This window comes from Bombina bombina, chromosome 6 (genome assembly GCF_027579735.1).
Source record: "Bombina bombina isolate aBomBom1 chromosome 6, aBomBom1.pri, whole genome shotgun sequence".
Classification (NCBI taxonomy): domain Eukaryota; kingdom Metazoa; phylum Chordata; class Amphibia; order Anura; family Bombinatoridae; genus Bombina; species Bombina bombina.
The window spans coordinates 332,333,748-332,352,301 of record NC_069504.1 but is presented as its reverse complement, the minus strand read 5'-3'; the positions used below and the strand labels follow the sequence as shown (position 1 = coordinate 332,352,301).

General features: G+C 42.4%; 1 protein-coding gene across 1 annotated transcript in view; it reads right to left on the bottom strand.

Moving 5' to 3' along the window:
- The window catches only part of SLC41A2 (solute carrier family 41 member 2), a 577,519-nt gene that overhangs the window by 151,238 nt on the left and 407,727 nt on the right, over positions 1 to 18,554 (bottom strand). The window contains exon 8 of the mRNA XM_053716958.1: positions 2,164 to 2,243. Within this exon, the coding sequence (XP_053572933.1) occupies positions 2,164 to 2,243 (80 nt within the window). The remainder of the gene's footprint in view (positions 1 to 2,163; positions 2,244 to 18,554) is intronic.

The following is an 18,554-nucleotide window of genomic DNA, read 5'->3' as shown; positions in this document are numbered from 1 at the left end:
AAACTTATTGTCTAACCTCAGAATACGCTTTGGATATGTAATTGTATTATTACAGGTATATCTTATTTATCTCTATCTATTAATGCCAATGTATAGACAATGGATTATTTACTCTGATGTATGTTTGGGCTCAGGGTGAGGCTTGTTTGTTTGTTAATCTATATGTTAAACTTCAATAAAAAAATTATTTAAAAAAAAAAAAATCTGTCCATTTTACACAATTTCTCTGGAACTACAATAGGGTCACAATCATCCAAAGTCGCTAAAACCTCCCTGAGCAATAAGCGGAGGTGTTCTAGTTTAAATTTAAAAGCCGTCATATCTGAGTCTGTCTGAGGGAACATCTTTCCTGAATCAGAAATCTCTCCCTCAGACGGCAAATCCCTCAGCCCCAACTCAGAACATTGTGAGGGTACATCGGATATGGCTAATAAAGCGTAAGAGGGCTCAGCATTTGTTCCCACCAGACCTACTGCGCTTCCTCTGCAACCCAGGTAGCTTAGATAAAACCTCTGTGAGGGTAGTATTCATAACTGCGGCCATATCTTGCAGGGTGAAAGAATTAGACGCACTAGAAGTACTTGGCATTGCTTGCGTGGGTGTTAAAGGTTGTGACACTTGGGGAGAATTAGATGGTATATTCTGATTCTCTTCAGACTGAGAACCATCCTGAGGCATACTTTCCTTGCTTAAAATATGATCTTTACAGTGTAAGGCCCTTTCAGTACAAGAAGGACACAATGTAAGAGGGGGTTCCACCATGGCTTCTAAACACATAGAACACTGACTTCCCATGTCAGACATGTTGTACAGACTAGTAATAACAGCACAAGTCGTTCCCAATCTTTATAGTGTGTGAAAAAACAATTCAGCAAAAAAACGGGAACTGCGCCTTTAAGGATAAAAAGTGTACACTGTTTTGCAAAGTCGTTAAAACGTTATACAAAATGAATAATTTTGACGATGTGTGAACCTAATGTGCAACCTGATATTGCACCACAAGTAATAGGAGAATTAAATCTTATTTGAGTAAGTTAGGCAGTAAATAACGTTCTGCAGACAAATATCACTCTGCACAGCACAGCAGAGCTGTGGCGCCTACCTGCTCCCAAGACCTGTCAAAAACGATCCGGTCCCACTCCAAAACACAGCCTCACGGTCTGGTCCCAACCGGAGCTAATGGCTGCTGTTCTCTCCAGAAACTAACTGCGCACTGAGGCGCGAAATTAAGCCCCGACCATCATGTCCGATGAACCAACAAGTTTAAGAAACCCTATGGGAAGCGTCTCAATCAAAAAATAAAGTGTACACTCTTTTTTGCAATAAACATGCCATGTGAACCCCTCAGATAATGATAAGTCAGGCTTAATAAGCCCCATATTCAACATTAGGCGTTTCTAGGCTGCCCCAGTGTCAAACCCACAGAGCCCTTAAGTATCCCATGCTTTCTCTAGAATGGGACAATTATACACAGGTTACCACAGTACCACCCTTTTTTAACTAAGGCATACTGCTCACCCTTTCCCAGCATGGGAAATATGCCAGCCGAATTCTGATATATCAGGTCTCCTCAGAATGTAAATGACTGCACATACCTTAATACTGCTTGCAGCAAGAAACGTTCCCTCATACTGAAGATTTCTCCTGTACTTCCTCAGCAAATCTTGGGGGAACCAACATGGATCTTAGTTACAACTGCTAAGATCATCAGGCTCAAGGCAGAATTCTTCTTCTATGTCCTGCCTGAGGAAAAACAGTATTCTCCGGTACCATTTAAAATAAAAAATTCTTGATTGAAGAAAACTAAAACTATCATTTTATCACCACATAAACTTTACCCTTCCTATTGCTAGCATAGGCAAAGAGAATGACTGGGGGAGGAGTTAAGGGAGGAGCTATATAGCAGCTCTGCTGTGGTGTTCTTTGCCACTTCCTGTTAGCAGGAGAATTATATCCCACAAGTAAAGGATGAAAACCGTGGACTCTGTATATCTTGTAAAAGAAACTGAATTTTCTAAAAAAATAATTTGTGGCTTTCATATTATGAGAAATATTGTTATTTGTAAGTTACACACTTTTTATGGAAAAACATCTAATCTTGTAATCCTGTATATAATTAGTGATTACAGCGGTCAAAGAAAATGTTCTAATGCGTGATCTTACCATTTATCACTGGAGTATAGACGACAATCCCAGCCAAATTTGGATCAGATACTGTTGTGTCTAGTATAAGGCCACCAATGCTGAAAAAAACATATATTTGTAATTTAAGTGACTAAAGCATAACAGGTACTTAATGATTTATTTAACATCTTCATGTAAAATGCTACAAGCTGAAATGATATGTAAGTTCATATGAGATTTATACGGTTTTTGTCATAAGCAATGTACCAAAATGTAAAACTTCCTTTGTAGTCTTAGAAAAGTTGTATTTTTGCTTTAGGCTTCTTCTTAATTAGCAGCTGAGCAAAGCCAAAAAAAAATACTAAGTAACTTACAAGATAAAACTAGAAAATGGAAAGTTCTAAAAATGTGTCTTGAAGCTACTATTATGTGACTTTCAATCAAAGAAAATTATATGGGAGGTCTACAAGGTAAAAGAAATATAATGAGGCACAGGATAGATAATAAAAGAGGAGACGGAAAGAATAAAAAGGCATAAATAAGAAGATGAGAACAGTGAGAAAGAGTGGGGAAAGAGGAGAGAAGGAGAAGGGATGAAAAGAGAGGGAGGGAGAGGTAGGATTGATAGAGGTAAGAAATATAAAGAGAAAACCCTAAGAGACAGTGGTGAAGTTACTTAGAAATTCTAAAGTTTTAAAACATAAAACTAAATATATAAACCAGTGAGTTTATACTTACCCTTATAGGTCAGTTTATAAAGTAAAGGCAGGGAAATGTAAGCCCTTTGACTATATGTAATCTAGTTGTTTAATGTAGTTAGCTTGAATATGAGTATATTTTATACATCACAAATAAACAATATTCATTAAAATTAAAAACAAAAGTAGTTTGCAGTATAGGACACAGGAAACACAAGTCCTTTCATTTTTTTTAGTAATACAGCTGACACGTTTCAGCTTCTTGATGTACTCCTAGGTGACAAAATATGTTAAAAACACTGCCTCCCCCTGCAGGACATTTTTTTTAGCCTGTTAAGGTGGAACTCGATTTGATCATATAGAATTAAGTTCATCCTATACTTTTTCGGCTTTCATGATCATTATTTGATAGTTCTATTCCTTTACAATTACAAGAAATTTATCTTTTTTTTTCAGTGTCATCTGACATACAGCACACCAACATTTTATCATAAAATTTACCATTTTTTTTAGTCCACCTTAAAAGTATATAGCCTTTCTATGCATCATAACCAAATATATTTTGTTAACTATTATTCAGATATTGTTATCCCTATTGTATTCAACCTTCATAACAGTGTTCAAATCTAAAATCTATATCCATGATTCTCTTCGGTCTTCGCTAATGCCAAAAGGAAATCTACTTTGCATATGGAAAATCCAAAACATTTCCATTTTAGCTAGCAACTATTCTTGGTCATCTCCTTGTCTATCAGTTGGCACTCTATTAAATATAGTTCATTTGAAACTACAGAATCGTTTATGATGGACTTGATTAAAATGCTGTAGCTGTACTAATGGGGTTAACAGGGTTCCATTGTTTATATTTGAGAGGTGCACTCTTATACATGATCAGACCTCCCTTGTGGAAAGTCCTACCTACTGTAAGTTACATTCTACACACATAATCAAATATATTGCATAAGCAGATCGGCAATTAATAAATGATCTATGCTGGTATGTTCCATTAGTTGCAGTACTGGTAAATATATGCCGCAATGATAAATATTTACAAGCTTTACATGTAGGATTACCAAATCTATATACACCATTGAAATGTACCCATGAACTATTTTGATCCCTTACTGATCTCAGTTGGGTTGGTTCAACAATGTTTCCTATGGTCTTGCCTTTCCTATAGGAGCATCTGCACCCTTTTCTGACAATATTTGTGAAGTTATCATCTGCTGCTAATAATGGAAAGTGTTTCCTTACAATTCCACATATCTTATCATACTGTTCACTGTAATTAGTAAAAAAACATTACTTCATCAAATCTCATATGTTTGCAAATCTCCTTTGTCCAACCCTATTAAAGATCACTCCTAGCCACCATGTGCTTTCCGGTTATTGCAGGATGCCTCGATATCGAGGCATCCTGCAATAACAATTTTTGCCCCTCCGGTGCAGAGAGAGCCACTCTGTGGCCCTCTCTGCACCGGACATCGATGGCCGCATTCGTTGGTGGGTGGGAGCGTAAATGGGAGGTGGGTGGGCGGCCATCGATGGCTTCTTAGTCAGAGAGGGGGGCGGGATCGCCGGGGGCGCGCGCGCGTGCACAGGGGGTGGCGGGAGGGCGCGTGCACGGGGAGGGAGCGGGTGGGAACCGCTTACACTACAGAAACTATTTTGGATATTATTGTAAAAAATAATAAAAAAAAAGACCTAATGGAAATCATCTAAGGGATCTGGGAGGGGGTGGGGGATTGATCGGGGGGGGGGGGGGGGAGAGCTACACTACAGAAAAAACTAAAATAAATTGTAAAAAAACATTTTTATATGCAAACTGGGTACTGGCAGACAGCTGCCAGTACCCAAGATGGTCCCCAATAAGGCAGTGGGGGGGGAGTAGAGAGCTGTTTTGGGGGGGATCAGAGAGGTTGGGGGCTAAGGGGGGATCCTACACAGCAGCATATGTAAATATGCTTAAAAAAAAAAAAGTAAAAAAATAAAACCTTTTATTTTAGTACTGGCAGACTTTCTGCCAGTACTTAAGATGGCGGGGACAATTGTGGGGTGGGGGAGGGAAGAGAGCTCTATGGGAGGGATCAGGGGGTCTGATGTGTCAGGTGGGAAGCTGATCTCTACACTAAAGCTAAAATTAACCCTGCAAGCTCCCTACAAGCTATCTAATTAACCCCTTCACTGCTGGGCATAATTCACGTTTTGTGCGCAGTGGCATTTAGCGGCCTTTTAATTACCAAAAAGCAACACCAAAGCCATATATGTCTGCTATTTCTGAACAAAGGGGATCCCAGAGAATCATTTACAACCATTTGTACCATAATTGCACAAGTTGTTTCTAAATAATTTCAGTGAAAAACCTAAAGTTTGTGAAAAAGTTGACTTTTTTTTTTAATTTAATCGTATTTGGCGGTGAAATGGTGGCCTGAAATATACCAAAATGGGCCTAGATCAATACTTGGGGTTGTCTACTACACTACACTAAAGCTAAAATTAACCCTACAAGCTCCCTACAAGTTCCCTAATTAACCCCTGCACTGCTGAGCATAATACACTTGTGGTGTGCAGCAGAATTTAGCGGACTTCTAATTACTTAAAAACAACGCCAAAGCGATATATGTCTGCTATTTCTGAACAAAGGGGATCCCAGAGAAGCATTTACAACCATTTGTGCCATAATTGCACAAAATGTTTGTTAATGATTTCAGTGAGAAACCTAAAATTTGGAAAAATTTTACTTTTTTTTTTAATTTGATCGCATTTGACGGTGAAATGGTGGCATGAAATATACCAAAATGGGCCTAGATCAATACTTTGGGATGTCTTCTAAAAATATATATATACATGTCAAGGGATATTCAGGGATTCCTGAAAGATATCAGTGTCCCAATGTAACTAGCGCTAATTTTGAAAAAAAAAGGGGTTTGGAAATAGCAAACTGCTACTTGTATTTATGGCCCTATAAGAACATGTAAACATTGGGTATTTCTTAACTCAGGACAAAATTTAGAAACTATTTAGCATGGGTGTCTTTTGGTGGTTGTAGATGTGTAACAGATTTTGGGGGTCAAAGTTAGAAAAAGTGTGTTTTTTTCCATTTTTTCCTCATATTTTATAATTTTTTTTATAGTAAATTATAAGATATGATGAAAATAATGGTATCTTTAGAAAGTCCATTTAATGGCGAAAAAAACGGTATATAATATGTGTGGGTACAGTAAATGAGTAAGAGGGAAATTACAGCTAAACACAAAGACCGCAAAAATGTAAAAATAGCCTTGGTCCCAAACGGACAGAAAATGGAAAAGTGCTGTGGTCATTAAGGGGTTAATAATAAAGTTGTTCAAATTTAAAGTGAAAACAGAATTTATGCTTACCTGATAAATTACTTTCTCCAACGGTGTGTCCGGTCCACGGCGTCATCCTTACTTGTGGGATATTCTCTTCCCCAACAGGAAATGGCAAAGAGTCCCAGCAAAGCTGGTCACATGATCCCTCCTAGGCTCCGCCCACCCCAGTCATTCGACCGACAGACAGGAGGAAATATATATAGGAGAAACCATATGATACCGTGGTGACTGTAGTTAGAGAAAATAATTCATCAGACCTGATTAAAAAACCAGGGCGGGCCGTGGACCGGACACACCGTTGGAGAAAGTAATTTATCAGGTAAGCATAAATTCTGTTTTCTCCAACATTGGTGTGTCCGGTCCACGGCGTCATCCTTACTTGTGGGAACCAATACCAAAGCTTTAGGACACGGATGAAGGGAGGGAGCAAATCAGGTCACCTAAATGGAAGGCACTACGGCTTGCAAAACCTTTCTCCCAAAAATAGCCTCCGAAGAAGCAAAAGTATCGAATTTGTAAAATTTGGCAAAAGTGTGCAGTGAAGACTAAGTCGCTGCCTTACATATCTGGTCAACAGAAGCCTCGTTCTTGAAGGCCCATGTGGAAGCCACAGCCCTAGTGGAGTGAGCTGTGATTCTTTCAGGAGGCTGCCGTACGGCAGTCTCATAAGCCAATCGGATAATGCTTTTAAGCCAAAAGGAAAGAGAGGTAGAAGTCGCTTTTTGACCTCTCCTTTTACCAGAATAAACAACAAACAAGGAAGATGTTTGTCTGAAATCTTTAGTAGCCTCTAAATAGAATTTTAGAGCACGGACTACGTCCAAATTGTGTAACAAACGTTCCTTCTTTGAAACTGGATTCGGACACAAAGAAGGTACAACTATCTCCTGGTTAATATTTTTCTTGGAAACAACTTTCGGAAGAAAACCAGGCTTAGTACGCAAAACCACCTTATCTGCATGGAACACCAGATAGGGCGGAGAACACTGCAGAGCAGATAACTCTGAAACTCTACTAACAGAAGAAATTGCAACCAAAAACAAAACTTTCCAAGATAATAACTTAATATCTACGGAATGTAAGGGTTCAAACGGAACCCCTTGAAGAACTGAAAGAACTAGATTTAGACTCCAGGGAGGAGTCAAAGGTCTGTAAACAGGCTTGATCCTAACCAGAGCCTGAACAAATGCTTGAACATCTGGCACAGCTGCCAGTCTTTTGTGAAGTAAAACAGATAAAGCAGAGATCTGTCCCTTCAGAGAACTTGCAGATAATCCTTTCTCCAAACCTTCTTGTAGAAAGGATAGAATCTTAGGAATTTTTATCTTGTTCCATGGGAATCCTTTAGATTCACACCAACAGATATATTTTTTCCATATTTTATGGTAAATTTTTCTAGTTACAGGCTTTCTAGCCTGAATCAGAGTATCTATTACAGAATCTGAAAACCCACGCTTTGATAAAATCAAGCGTTCAATCACCAAGCCGTCAGTTGGAGGGAAACCAGATTCGGATGTTCGAATGGACCCTGAACAAGAAGGTCCTGTCTCAAAGGTAGCTTCCATGGTGGAGCCGATGACATATTCACCAGGTCTGCATACCAAGTCTTGCGTGGCCACGCAGGAGCTATCAAGATCACCGAGGCCCTCTCCTGATTGATCCTGGCTACCAGCCTGGGGATGAGAGGAAACGGTGGGAATACATAAGCTAGGTTGAAGGTCCAAGGTGCTACTAGTGCATCTACTAGGGTCGCCTTGGGATCCCTGGATCTGGACCCGTAGCAAGGAACCTTGAAGTTCTGACGAGACGCCATCAGATCCATGTCTGGAATGCCCCATAATTGAGTTATTTGGGCAAAGATTTCCGGATGGAGTTCCCACTCCCCCGGATGGAATGTCTGACGACTCAGAAAAACATAATTTATGCTTACCTGATAAATTCCTTTCTTCTGTTGTGTGATCAGTCCACGGGTCATCATTACTTCTGGGATATAACTCCTCCCCAACAGGAAATGCAAGAGGATTCACCCAGCAGAGCTGCATATAGCTCCTCCCCTCTACGTCAGTCCCAGTCATTCGACCAAGAAACAACGAGAAAGGAGTAACCAAGGGTGAAGTGGTGACTGGAGTATAATTTAAAAGATATTTACCTGCCTTAAAACAGGGCGGGCCGTGGACTGATCACACAACAGAAGAAAGGAATTTATCAGGTAAGCATAAATTATGTTTTCTTCTGTTATGTGTGATCAGTCCACGGGTCATCATTACTTCTGGGATACCAATACCAAAGCAAAAGTACACGGATGACGGGAGGGATAGGCAGGCTCATTATACAGAAGGAACCACTGCCTGAAGAACCTTTCTCCCAAAAATAGCCTCCGAAGAAGCAAAAGTGTCAAATTTGTAAAATTTGGAAAAAGTATGAAGCGAAGACCAAGTTGCAGCCTTGCAAATCTGTTCAACAGAGGCCTCATTCTTAAAGGCCCAAGTGGAAGCCACAGCTCTAGTGGAGTGAGCTGTAATTCTTTCAGGAGGCTGCTGTCCAGCAGTCTCATAGGCTAAACGTATTATGCTACGAAGCCAAAAAGAGAGAGAGGTAGCAGAAGCTTTTTGACCTCTCCTCTGTCCAGAGTAAACGACAAACAAGGAAGAAGTTTGGCGAAAATCTTTAGTTGCCTGCAAGTAGAACTTGAGGGCACGAACTACATCCAGATTGTGTAAAAGACGTTCCTTCTTTGAAGAAGGATTTGGACACAAGGATGGGACAACAATCTCTTGATTGATGTTCCTGTTAGTGACTACCTTAGGTAAGAACCCAGGTTTAGTACGCAGAACTACCTTGTCTGAGTGAAAAATCAGATAAGGGGAATCACAATGTAAGGCTGATAACTCAGAGACTCTTCGAGCCGAGGAAATAGCCATTAAAAACAGAACTTTCCAAGATAACATTTTTATATCAATGGAATGAAGGGGTTCAAACGGAACACCCTGTAAAACGTTAAGAACTAAGTTTAAACTCCATGGTGGAGCAACAGCTTTAAACACAGGCTTGATCCTAGCTAAAGCCTGACAAAAGGACTGGACGTCTGGATTTTCTGACAGACGTCTGTGTAACAAGATGGACAGAGCTGAAATCTGTCCCTTTAATGAACTAGCTGATAAACCCTTTTCTAAACCTTCTTGTAGAAAAGACAATATCCTAGCGATCCTAACCTTACTCCAGGAGTAACCTTTGGATTCGCACCAGTATAGGTATTTCCGCCATATTTTATGGTAAATCCTTCTGGTAACAGGCTTCCTAGCCTGAATCAGGGTATCAATAACCGACTCAGAAAAACCACGTTTTGATAAAATCAAGCGTTCAATTTCCAAGCAGTCAGCTTCAGAGAAGTTAGATTTTGATGTTTGAATGGACCCTGTATCAGAAGGTCCTGTCTTAGAGGTAGAGACCAAGGCGGACAGGATGACATGTCCACTAGATCTGCATACCAAGTCCTGCGTGGCCAAGCAGGTGCTATTAGAATTACTGATGCTCTCTCCTGTTTGATTTTGGCAATCAATCGAGGAAGCAGCGGGAAGGGTGGAAACACATAAGCCATCCTGAAGTTCCAAGGTGCTGTCAAAGCATCTATCAGAACTGCTCCCGGATCCCTGGATCTGGACCCGTAGCGAGGAAGTTTGGCGTTCTGGCGAGACGCCATGAGATCTATCTCTGGTTTGCCCCAACGTCGAAGTATTTGGGCAAAGACCTCCGGATGAAGTTCCCACTCCCCCGGATGAAGAGTCTGGCGACTCAAGAAATCCGCCTCCCAGTTCTCCACTCCCGGGATGTGGATTGCTGACAGGTGGCAAGAGTGAGACTCTGCCCAGCGAATTATCTTTGATACTTCCATCATTGCTAGGGAGCTTCTTGTCCCTCCCTGATGGTTGATGTAAGCTACAGTCGTGATGTTGTCCGACTGAAACCTGATGAACCCCCGAGTTATTAACTGGGGCCAAGCCAGAAGGGCATTGAGAACTGCTCTCAATTCCAGAATGTTTATTGGAAGGAGACTCTCCTCCTGATTCCATAGTCCCTGAGCCTTCAGAGAATTCCAGACAGCGCCCCAACCTAGTAGGCTGGCGTCTGTTGTTACAATTGTCCAGTCTGGCCTGCTGAATGGCATCCCCCTGGACAGGTGTGGCCGATAAAGCCACCATAGAAGAGAATTTCTGGTCTCTTGATTCAGATTCAGAGTAGGGGACAAATCTGAGTAATCCCCATTCCACTGACTTAGCATGCATAATTGCAGCGGTCTGAGGTGTAGGCGTGCAAAAGGTACTATGTCCATTGCCGCTACCATTAAGCCGATCACCTCCATGCATTGAGCTACTGACGGGTGTTGAATGGAATGAAGGACGCGGCATGCATTTTGAAGTTTTGTTAACCTGTCTTCTGTCAGGTAAATCTTCATTTCTACAGAATCTATAAGAGTCCCCAAGAATGGAACTCTTGTGAGAGGAAAGAGAGAACTCTTCTTTTCGTTCACTTTCCATCCATGCGACCTTAGAAATGCCAGAACTAACTCTGTATGAGACTTGGCAGTTTGAAAGCTTGAAGCTTGTATTAGAATGTCGTCTAGGTACGGAGCTACCGAAATCCCTCGCGGTCTTAGTACCGCTAGAAGGGCACCCAGAACCTTTGTGAAGATTCTTGGAGCCGTAGCCAATCCGAATGGAAGAGCTACAAACTGGTAGTGCCTGTCTAAGAAGGCAAACCTTAGATACCGGTGATGATCTTTGTGGATCGGTATGTGAAGGTAAGCATCCTTTAAATCCACTGTGGTCATGTACTGACCCTCTTGGATCATGGGTAAGATTGTCCGAATAGTTTCCATTTTGAACGATGGAACTCTTAGGAATTTGTTTAGAGTCTTTAAATCTAAGATTGGCCTGAAAGTTCCCTCTTTTTTGGGAACCACAAACAGGTTTGAGTAGAACCCTTGTCCTTGTTCCGACCACGGAACCGGATGGATCACTCCCATTGTTAACAGATCTTGTACGCAGCGTAGAAACGCTTCTTTCTTTATCTGGTTTGTTGACAACCTTGACAGATGAAATCTCCCTCTTGGGGGAGATAATTTGAAGTCTAGAAGGTATCCCTGAGATATGATCTCTAGTGCCCAGGGATCCTGAACATCTCTTGCCCAGGCCTGGGCGAAGAGAGAGAGTCTGCCCCCTACTAGATCCGGTCCCGGATCGGGGGCTCTCGGTTCATGCTGTCTTTGGGGCAGCAGCAGGTTTCCTGGCCTGCTTGCTTTTGTTCCAGGACTGGTTAGGCTTCCAGCCTTGCCTGTAACGAGCAACAGCTCCTTCCTGTTTTGGTGCAGTGGAGGTTGATGCTGCTCCTGTTTTGAAATTCCGAAAGGGACGAAAATTAGACTGTCTAGCCTTAGCTTTGGCCTTGTCTTGAGGTAGGGCGTGGCCCTTACCTCCCGTAATGTCAGCGATAATTTCTTTCAAACCGGGCCCGAATAAGGACTGCCCCTTGAAAGGTATATTAAGTAATTTGGACTTAGAAGTAACATCAGCTGACCAGGATTTTAGCCACAGTGCCCTGCGTGCCTGTATGGCGAATCCTGAGTTCTTAGCCGTAAGTTTGGTTAAATGTACTACGGCCTCCGAAATGAAAGAATTAGCTAGTTTAAGGACTCTAAGCCTGTCCGTAATGTCGTCTAGCGTAGAGGAACTAAGGTTCTCTTCAAGCGACTCAATCCAAAATGCTGCCGCAGCCGTAATCGGCGCGATACATGCAAGGGGTTGTAATATAAAACCTTGTTGAACAAACATTTCCTTAAGGTAACCCTCTAATTTTTTATCCATTGGATCTGAGAAAGCACAGCTATCCTCCACCGGGATAGTGGTACGCTTAGCTAAAGTAGAAACTGCTCCCTCCACCTTGGGGACCGTTTGCCATAAGTCCCGAGTGGTGGCGTCTATTGGAAACATCTTTCTAAATATTGGAGGGGGTGAGAACGGCACACCGGGTCTATCCCACTCCTTAGTAACAATTTCAGTTAGTCTCTTAGGTATAGGAAAAACGTCAGTACTCGCCGGTACCGCAAAGTATTTATCCAACCTACACAGTTTCTCTGGTATTGCAACAGTGTTACAATCGTTGAGAGCTGCTAAGACCTCCCCTAGTAGTACACGGAGGTTCTCCAATTTAAATTTAAAATTTGAAATATCTGAGTCCAATCTGTTTGGATCAGAACCGTCACCCACAGAATGAAGCTCTCCGTCCTCATGCTCTGCGAGCTGTGACGCAGTATCAGACATGGCCCTAGCATTGTCAGCGCACTCTGTTCTCACCCCAGAGTGATCACGCTTGCCTCTTAGTTCAGGTAATTTAGACAAAACTTCAGTCATAACAGTAGCCATATCTTGTAATGTTATCTGTAATGGCCGCCCAGATGTACTAGGCGCCAAAATATCACGCACCTCCCGGGCGGGAGATGCAGGTACTGTCGCGTGAGGCGAGTTAGTCGGCATAACTCTCCCCTCGCTGTTTGGTGAAATTTGTTCACATTGTACAGATTGACTTTTATTTAAAGTAGCATCAATACAGTTAGTACATAAATTTCTATTGGGCTCCACCTTGGCATTGGAACAAATGACACAGATATCTTCCTCTGAGTCAGACATGTTTAACACACTAGCAAAAAAACTTACAACTTGGTTATAATCTTTTTTAGCAAAAAAAGGCACTGTGCCTCAAAGAGGTACTAACGATTAAATGACAGTTGAAATAATGAACTGAAAAACAGTTATTGCATCAAATTTTAAAAACAACACAACTTTTAGCAAAGGTTTGTTCCCATTAGTAAAAAACAACACTAATTAAATTTGTACATAAGAAAACAAAACAACGTTTTTTATACACAGTCACTATAAGAATTCTCACAGCTCTGCTGAGAGAATTTACCTCCCTTCAAAGAAGTTTGAAGACCCCTGAGATCTGTCAGAGATGAACCGGATCATGCAGGAAATATAAAAGTAGCTGACTGGAATTTTTTGATGCGTAGCAAAGAGCGCCAAAAACGGCCCCTCCCTCTCCCACACAGCAGTGAAGAGAAACGAAACTGTCACAATTAAAGCAAAAAATTGCCAAGTGGAAAATAATGCCCAAACATTTATTCACACAGTACCTCAGCAATGTAAACGATTCTACATTCCAGCAAAAACGTTTAACATGAGAATAGTTATTAAAAGGATTAGTGACCTTTAACACAGTAGTTCCGGTGAAATACCATCCCCAGAATACTGAAGTGTATACATACATGTCATTTTAACGGTATGGCAGGCTTTTCTCATCAATTCCATTCAGAAAATAAAAACTGCCACATACCTCAATGCAGATTCATCTGCCCGCTGTCCCCTGATCTGAAGCCTTTACCTCCCTCAGATGGTCGAGAACAGCAATATGATCTTAACGACTCCGGTTAAAATCATAGTAAAAAATCTCTGTCAGATTCTTCCTCAAACTCTGCCAGAGAAGTAATAACACGCTCCGGTGCTATTTTAAAATAACAAACTTTTGATTGAAGTCATAAAAACTAAGTATAATCACCATAGTCCTCTCACACATCCTATCTAGTCGTTGGGTGCAAGAGAATGACTGGGACTGACGTAGAGGGGAGGAGCTATATGCAGCTCTGCTGGGTGAATCCTCTTGCATTTCCTGTTGGGGAGGAGTTATATCCCAGAAGTAATGATGACCCGTGGACTGATCACACATAACAGAAGAAATCCGCTTCCCAATTTTCCACTCCTGGGATGTGGATCGCAGACAAGTGGCAGGAGTGATCCTCCACCCATTGAATTATCTTGGTCACTTCTTTCATCGCCAGGGAAGTCCTTGTTCCCCCCTGATGATTGATATATGCAACGGTCGTCATGTTGTCTGACTGAAACCTTATGATTTTGGCCTTTGCTAGTTGAGGCCAAGCTCTGAGAGCATTGAATATCGCTCTCAGTTCCAGAATGTTTATCGGGAGAAGAGACTCTTCCCGAGACCATAGACCCTGAGCTTTCAGGGATTCCCAGACCGCGCCCCAGCCCACTAGGCTGGCGTCGGTCGTGACAATGACCCACTCTGGTCTGCGGAAGCTCATTCCCTGTGACAGATTGTCCAGGGTCAGCCACCAACGGAGTGAATCTCTGGTCTTTTGATCTACTTGAATCGTCGGAGACAAGTCTGTATAATCCCCATTCCACTGTCTGAGAATGCACAGTTGTAATGGTCTTAGATGAATTCGTGCAAAAGGAACTATGTCCATTGTTGCAACCATCAATCCTATTACTTCCATGCACTGCGCTATGGAAGGACGAGGAACAGAATGAAGTACTTGACAAGAGCTTAGAAGTTTTGATTTTCTGACCTCTGTCAGAAAAATCCTCATTTCTAAGGAATCTATTATTGTTCCCAAGAAGGGAACTCTTGTTGACGGGGACAGAGAACTTTTTTCTTTGTTCACCTTCCATCCGTGAGATCTGAGAAAGGCTAGGACGATGTCCGTATGAGCCTTTGCTTTTGACAGGGACGACGCTTGAATCAGGATGTCGTCCAAGTAAGGTACTACTGCAATGCCCCTTGGTCTTAGAACCGCTAGAAGGGACCCTAGTACCTTTGTGAAAATCCTTGGAGCAGTGGCTAATCCAAATGGAAGTGCCACAAACTGGTAATGCTTGTCCAGAAAAGCGAACCTTAGGAACTGATGATGTTCCTTGTGGATAGGAATATGTAGGCACGCATCCTTTAAATCCACGGTAGTCATAAATTGATTTTCCTGGATAGTAGGTAGGATCGTTCGAATAGTTTCCATTTTGAACGATGGTACCCTGAGAAATTTGTTTAGGATCTTTAGATCCAAAATTGGTCTGAATGTTCCCTCTTTTTTGGGAACTATGAACAGATTGGAATAAAATCCCATTCCTTGTTCTCTTATTGGAACTGGATGTATCACTCCCATCTTTAACAGGTCTTCTACACAATGTAAGAATGCCTGTCTCTTTATTTGGTTTGAAGATAATTGAGACCTGTGGAACCTTCCCCTTGGGGGTAGTTCCTTGAATTCCAGGAGATAACCTTGAGAAACTATTTCTAGCGCCCAAGGATCCTGAACATCTCTTGCCCAAGCCTGAGCAAAGAGAGAAAGTCTGCCCCCCACTAGATCCGGTCCCGGATCGGGGGCTATCCCTTCATGCTGTTTTGGTAGCAGTGGTAGGCTTCTTGGCCTGCTTACCCTTGTTCCAGCCTTGCATTGGTTTCCAGGCTGGTTTGGGTTGTGAAGTATTACCCTCTTGCTTAGAGGATACAGAATTAGAGACTGGTCCGTTTCTGCGAAAGGGACGAAAAACAGAATTTATGTTTACCTGATAAATTACTTTCTCCAACGGTGTGTCCGGTCCACGGCGTCATCCTTACTTGTGGGATATTCTCTTCCCCAACAGGAAATGGCAAAGAGCCCAGCAAAGCTGGTCACATGATCCCTCCTAGGCTCCGCCTTCCCCAGTCATTCGACCGACGTAAAGGAGGAATATTTGCATAGGAGAAACCATATGATACCGTGGTGACTGTAGTTAAAGAAAATAAATTATCAGACCTGATTAAAAAAACCAGGGCGGGCCGTGGACCGGACACACCGTTGGAGAAAGTAATTTATCAGGTAAACATAAATTCTGTTTTCTCCAACATAGGTGTGTCCGGTCCACGGCGTCATCCTTACTTGTGGGAACCAATACCAAAGCTTTAGGACACGGATGAAGGGAGGGAGCAAATCAGGTCACCTAGATGGAAGGCACCACGGCTTGCAAAACCTTTCTCCCAAAAATAGCCTCAGAAGAAGTAAAAGTATCAAACTTGTAAAATTTAGTAAAAGTGTGCAGTGAAGACCAAGTCGCTGCCTTACATATCTGATCAACAGAAGCCTCGTTCTTGAAGGCCCATGTGGAAGCCACAGCCCTAGTGGAATGAGCTGTGATTCTTTCAGGAGGCTGCCGTCCGGCAGTCTCGTAAGCCAATCTGATGATGCTTTTAAGCCAAAAAGAGAGAGAGGTAGAAGTTGCTTTTTGACCTCTCCTTTTACCAGAATAAACAACAAACAAGGAAGATGTTTGTCTAAAATCCTTTGTAGCATCTAAATAGAATTTTAGAGCACGCACTACATCCAAATTGTGCAACAAACGTTCCTTCTTTGAAACTGGATTCGGACACAAAGAAGGCACGACTATCTCCTGGTTAATGTTTTTGTTAGAAACAACTTTCGGAAGAAAACCAGGTTTAGTACGCAAAACCACCTTATCTGCATGGAACACCAGATAAGGAGGAGAACACTGCAGAGCAGATAATTCTGAAACTCTTCTAGCAGAAGAAATTGCAACCAAAAACAAAACTTTCCAAGATAATAACTTAATATCAACGGAATGTAAGGGTTCAAACGGAACCCCCTGAAGAACTGAAAGAACTAAATTGAGACTCCAAGGAGGAGTCAAAGGTTTGTAAACAGGCTTGATTCTAACCAGAGCCTGAACAAAGGCTTGAACATCTGGCACAGCTGCCAGCTTTTTGTGAAGTAACACAGACAAGGCAGAAATCTGTCCCTTCAAAGAACTTGCAGATAATCCTTTCTCCAAACCTTCTTGAAGAAAGGATAGAATCTTAGGAATTTTTATCTTGTCCCAAGGGAATCCTTTAGATTCACACCAACAGATATATTTTTTCCATATTTTGTGGTAGATTTTTCTAGTTACAGGCTTTCTGGCCTGAACAAGAGTATCAATGACAGAATCTGAGAACCCTCGCTTTGATAAGATCAAGCGTTCAATCTCCAAGCAGTCAGTTGGAGTGAGACCAGATTCGGATGTTCGAACGGACCTTGAACAAGGTGGTCTCGTCTCAAAGGTAGCTTCCATGGTGGAGCCGATGACATATTCACCAGGTCTGCATACCAAGTCCTGCGTGGCCACGCAGGAGCTATCAAGATCACCGATGCCCTCTCCTGATTGATCCTGGCTACCAGCCTGGGGATGAGAGGAAACGGCGGGAATACATAAGCTAGTTTGAAGGTCCAAGGTGCTACTAGTGCATCTACTAGAGTCGCCTTGGGATCCCTGGATCTGGACCCGTAGCAAGGAACCTTGAAGTTCTGACGAGAGGCCATCAGATCCATGTCTGGAATGCCCCACAATTGAGTAATTTGGGCAAAGATTTCCGGATGGAGTTCCCACTCCCCCGGATGAAATGTCTGACGACTCAGAAAATCCGCTTCCCAATTTTCCACTCCTGGGATGTGGATTGCAGACAAGTGGCAGGAGTGAGTCTCCGCCCATTGAATGATTTTGGTCACTTCTTCCATCGCCAGGGAACTCCTTGTTCCCCCCTGATGGTTGATGTACGCAACAGTCGTCATGTTGTCTGATTGAAACCGTATGAACTTGGCCTTTGCTAGCTGAGGCCAAGCCTTGAGAGCATTGAATATCGCTCTCAGTTCCAGAATATTTATCGGGAGAAGAGATTCTTCCCGAGACCAAAGACCCTGAGCTTTCAGGGGTCCCCAGACCGCGCCCCAGCCCACCAGACTGGCGTCGGTCGTGACAATGACCCACTCTGGTCTGCGGAAGCTCATCCCCTGTGACAGGTTGTCCAGGGACAGCCACCAACGGAGTGAATCTCTGGTCCTCTGATCTACTTGTATCGTTGTCAGAAAAATCCTCATTTCTAAGGAGTCTATTATTGTTCCCAAGAAGGGAACCCTTGTTGACGGAGATAGAGAACTTTTTTCTACGTTCACTTTCCACCCGTGAGATCTGAGAAAGGCCAGGACAATGTCCGTGTGAGCCTTTGCTTGAGGAAGGGACGACGCTTGAATCAGAATGTCGTCCAAGTAAGGTACTACTGCAATGCCCCTTGGTCTTAGCACCACTAGAAGGGACCCTAGTACCTTTGTGAAAATTCTTGGAGCAGTGGCTAATCCGAACGGAAGTGCCACAAACTGGTAATGCTTGTCCAGGAATGCGAACCTTAGGAACCGATGATGTTCCTTGTGGATAGGAATATGTAGATACGCATCCTTTAAATCCACCGTGGTCATGAATTGACCTTCCTGGATGGAAGGAAGAATTGTTCGAATGGTTTCCATTTTGAACGATGGAACCTTGAGAAACTTGTTTAGGATCTTGAGATCTAAGATTGGTCTGAATGTTCCCTCTTTTTTGGGAACTACGAACAGATTGGAGTAGAACCCCATCCCTTGTTCTCCTAATGGAACAGGATGAATCACTCCCATTTTTAACAGGTCTTCTACACAATGTAAGAATGCCTGTTTTTTTATGTGGTCTGA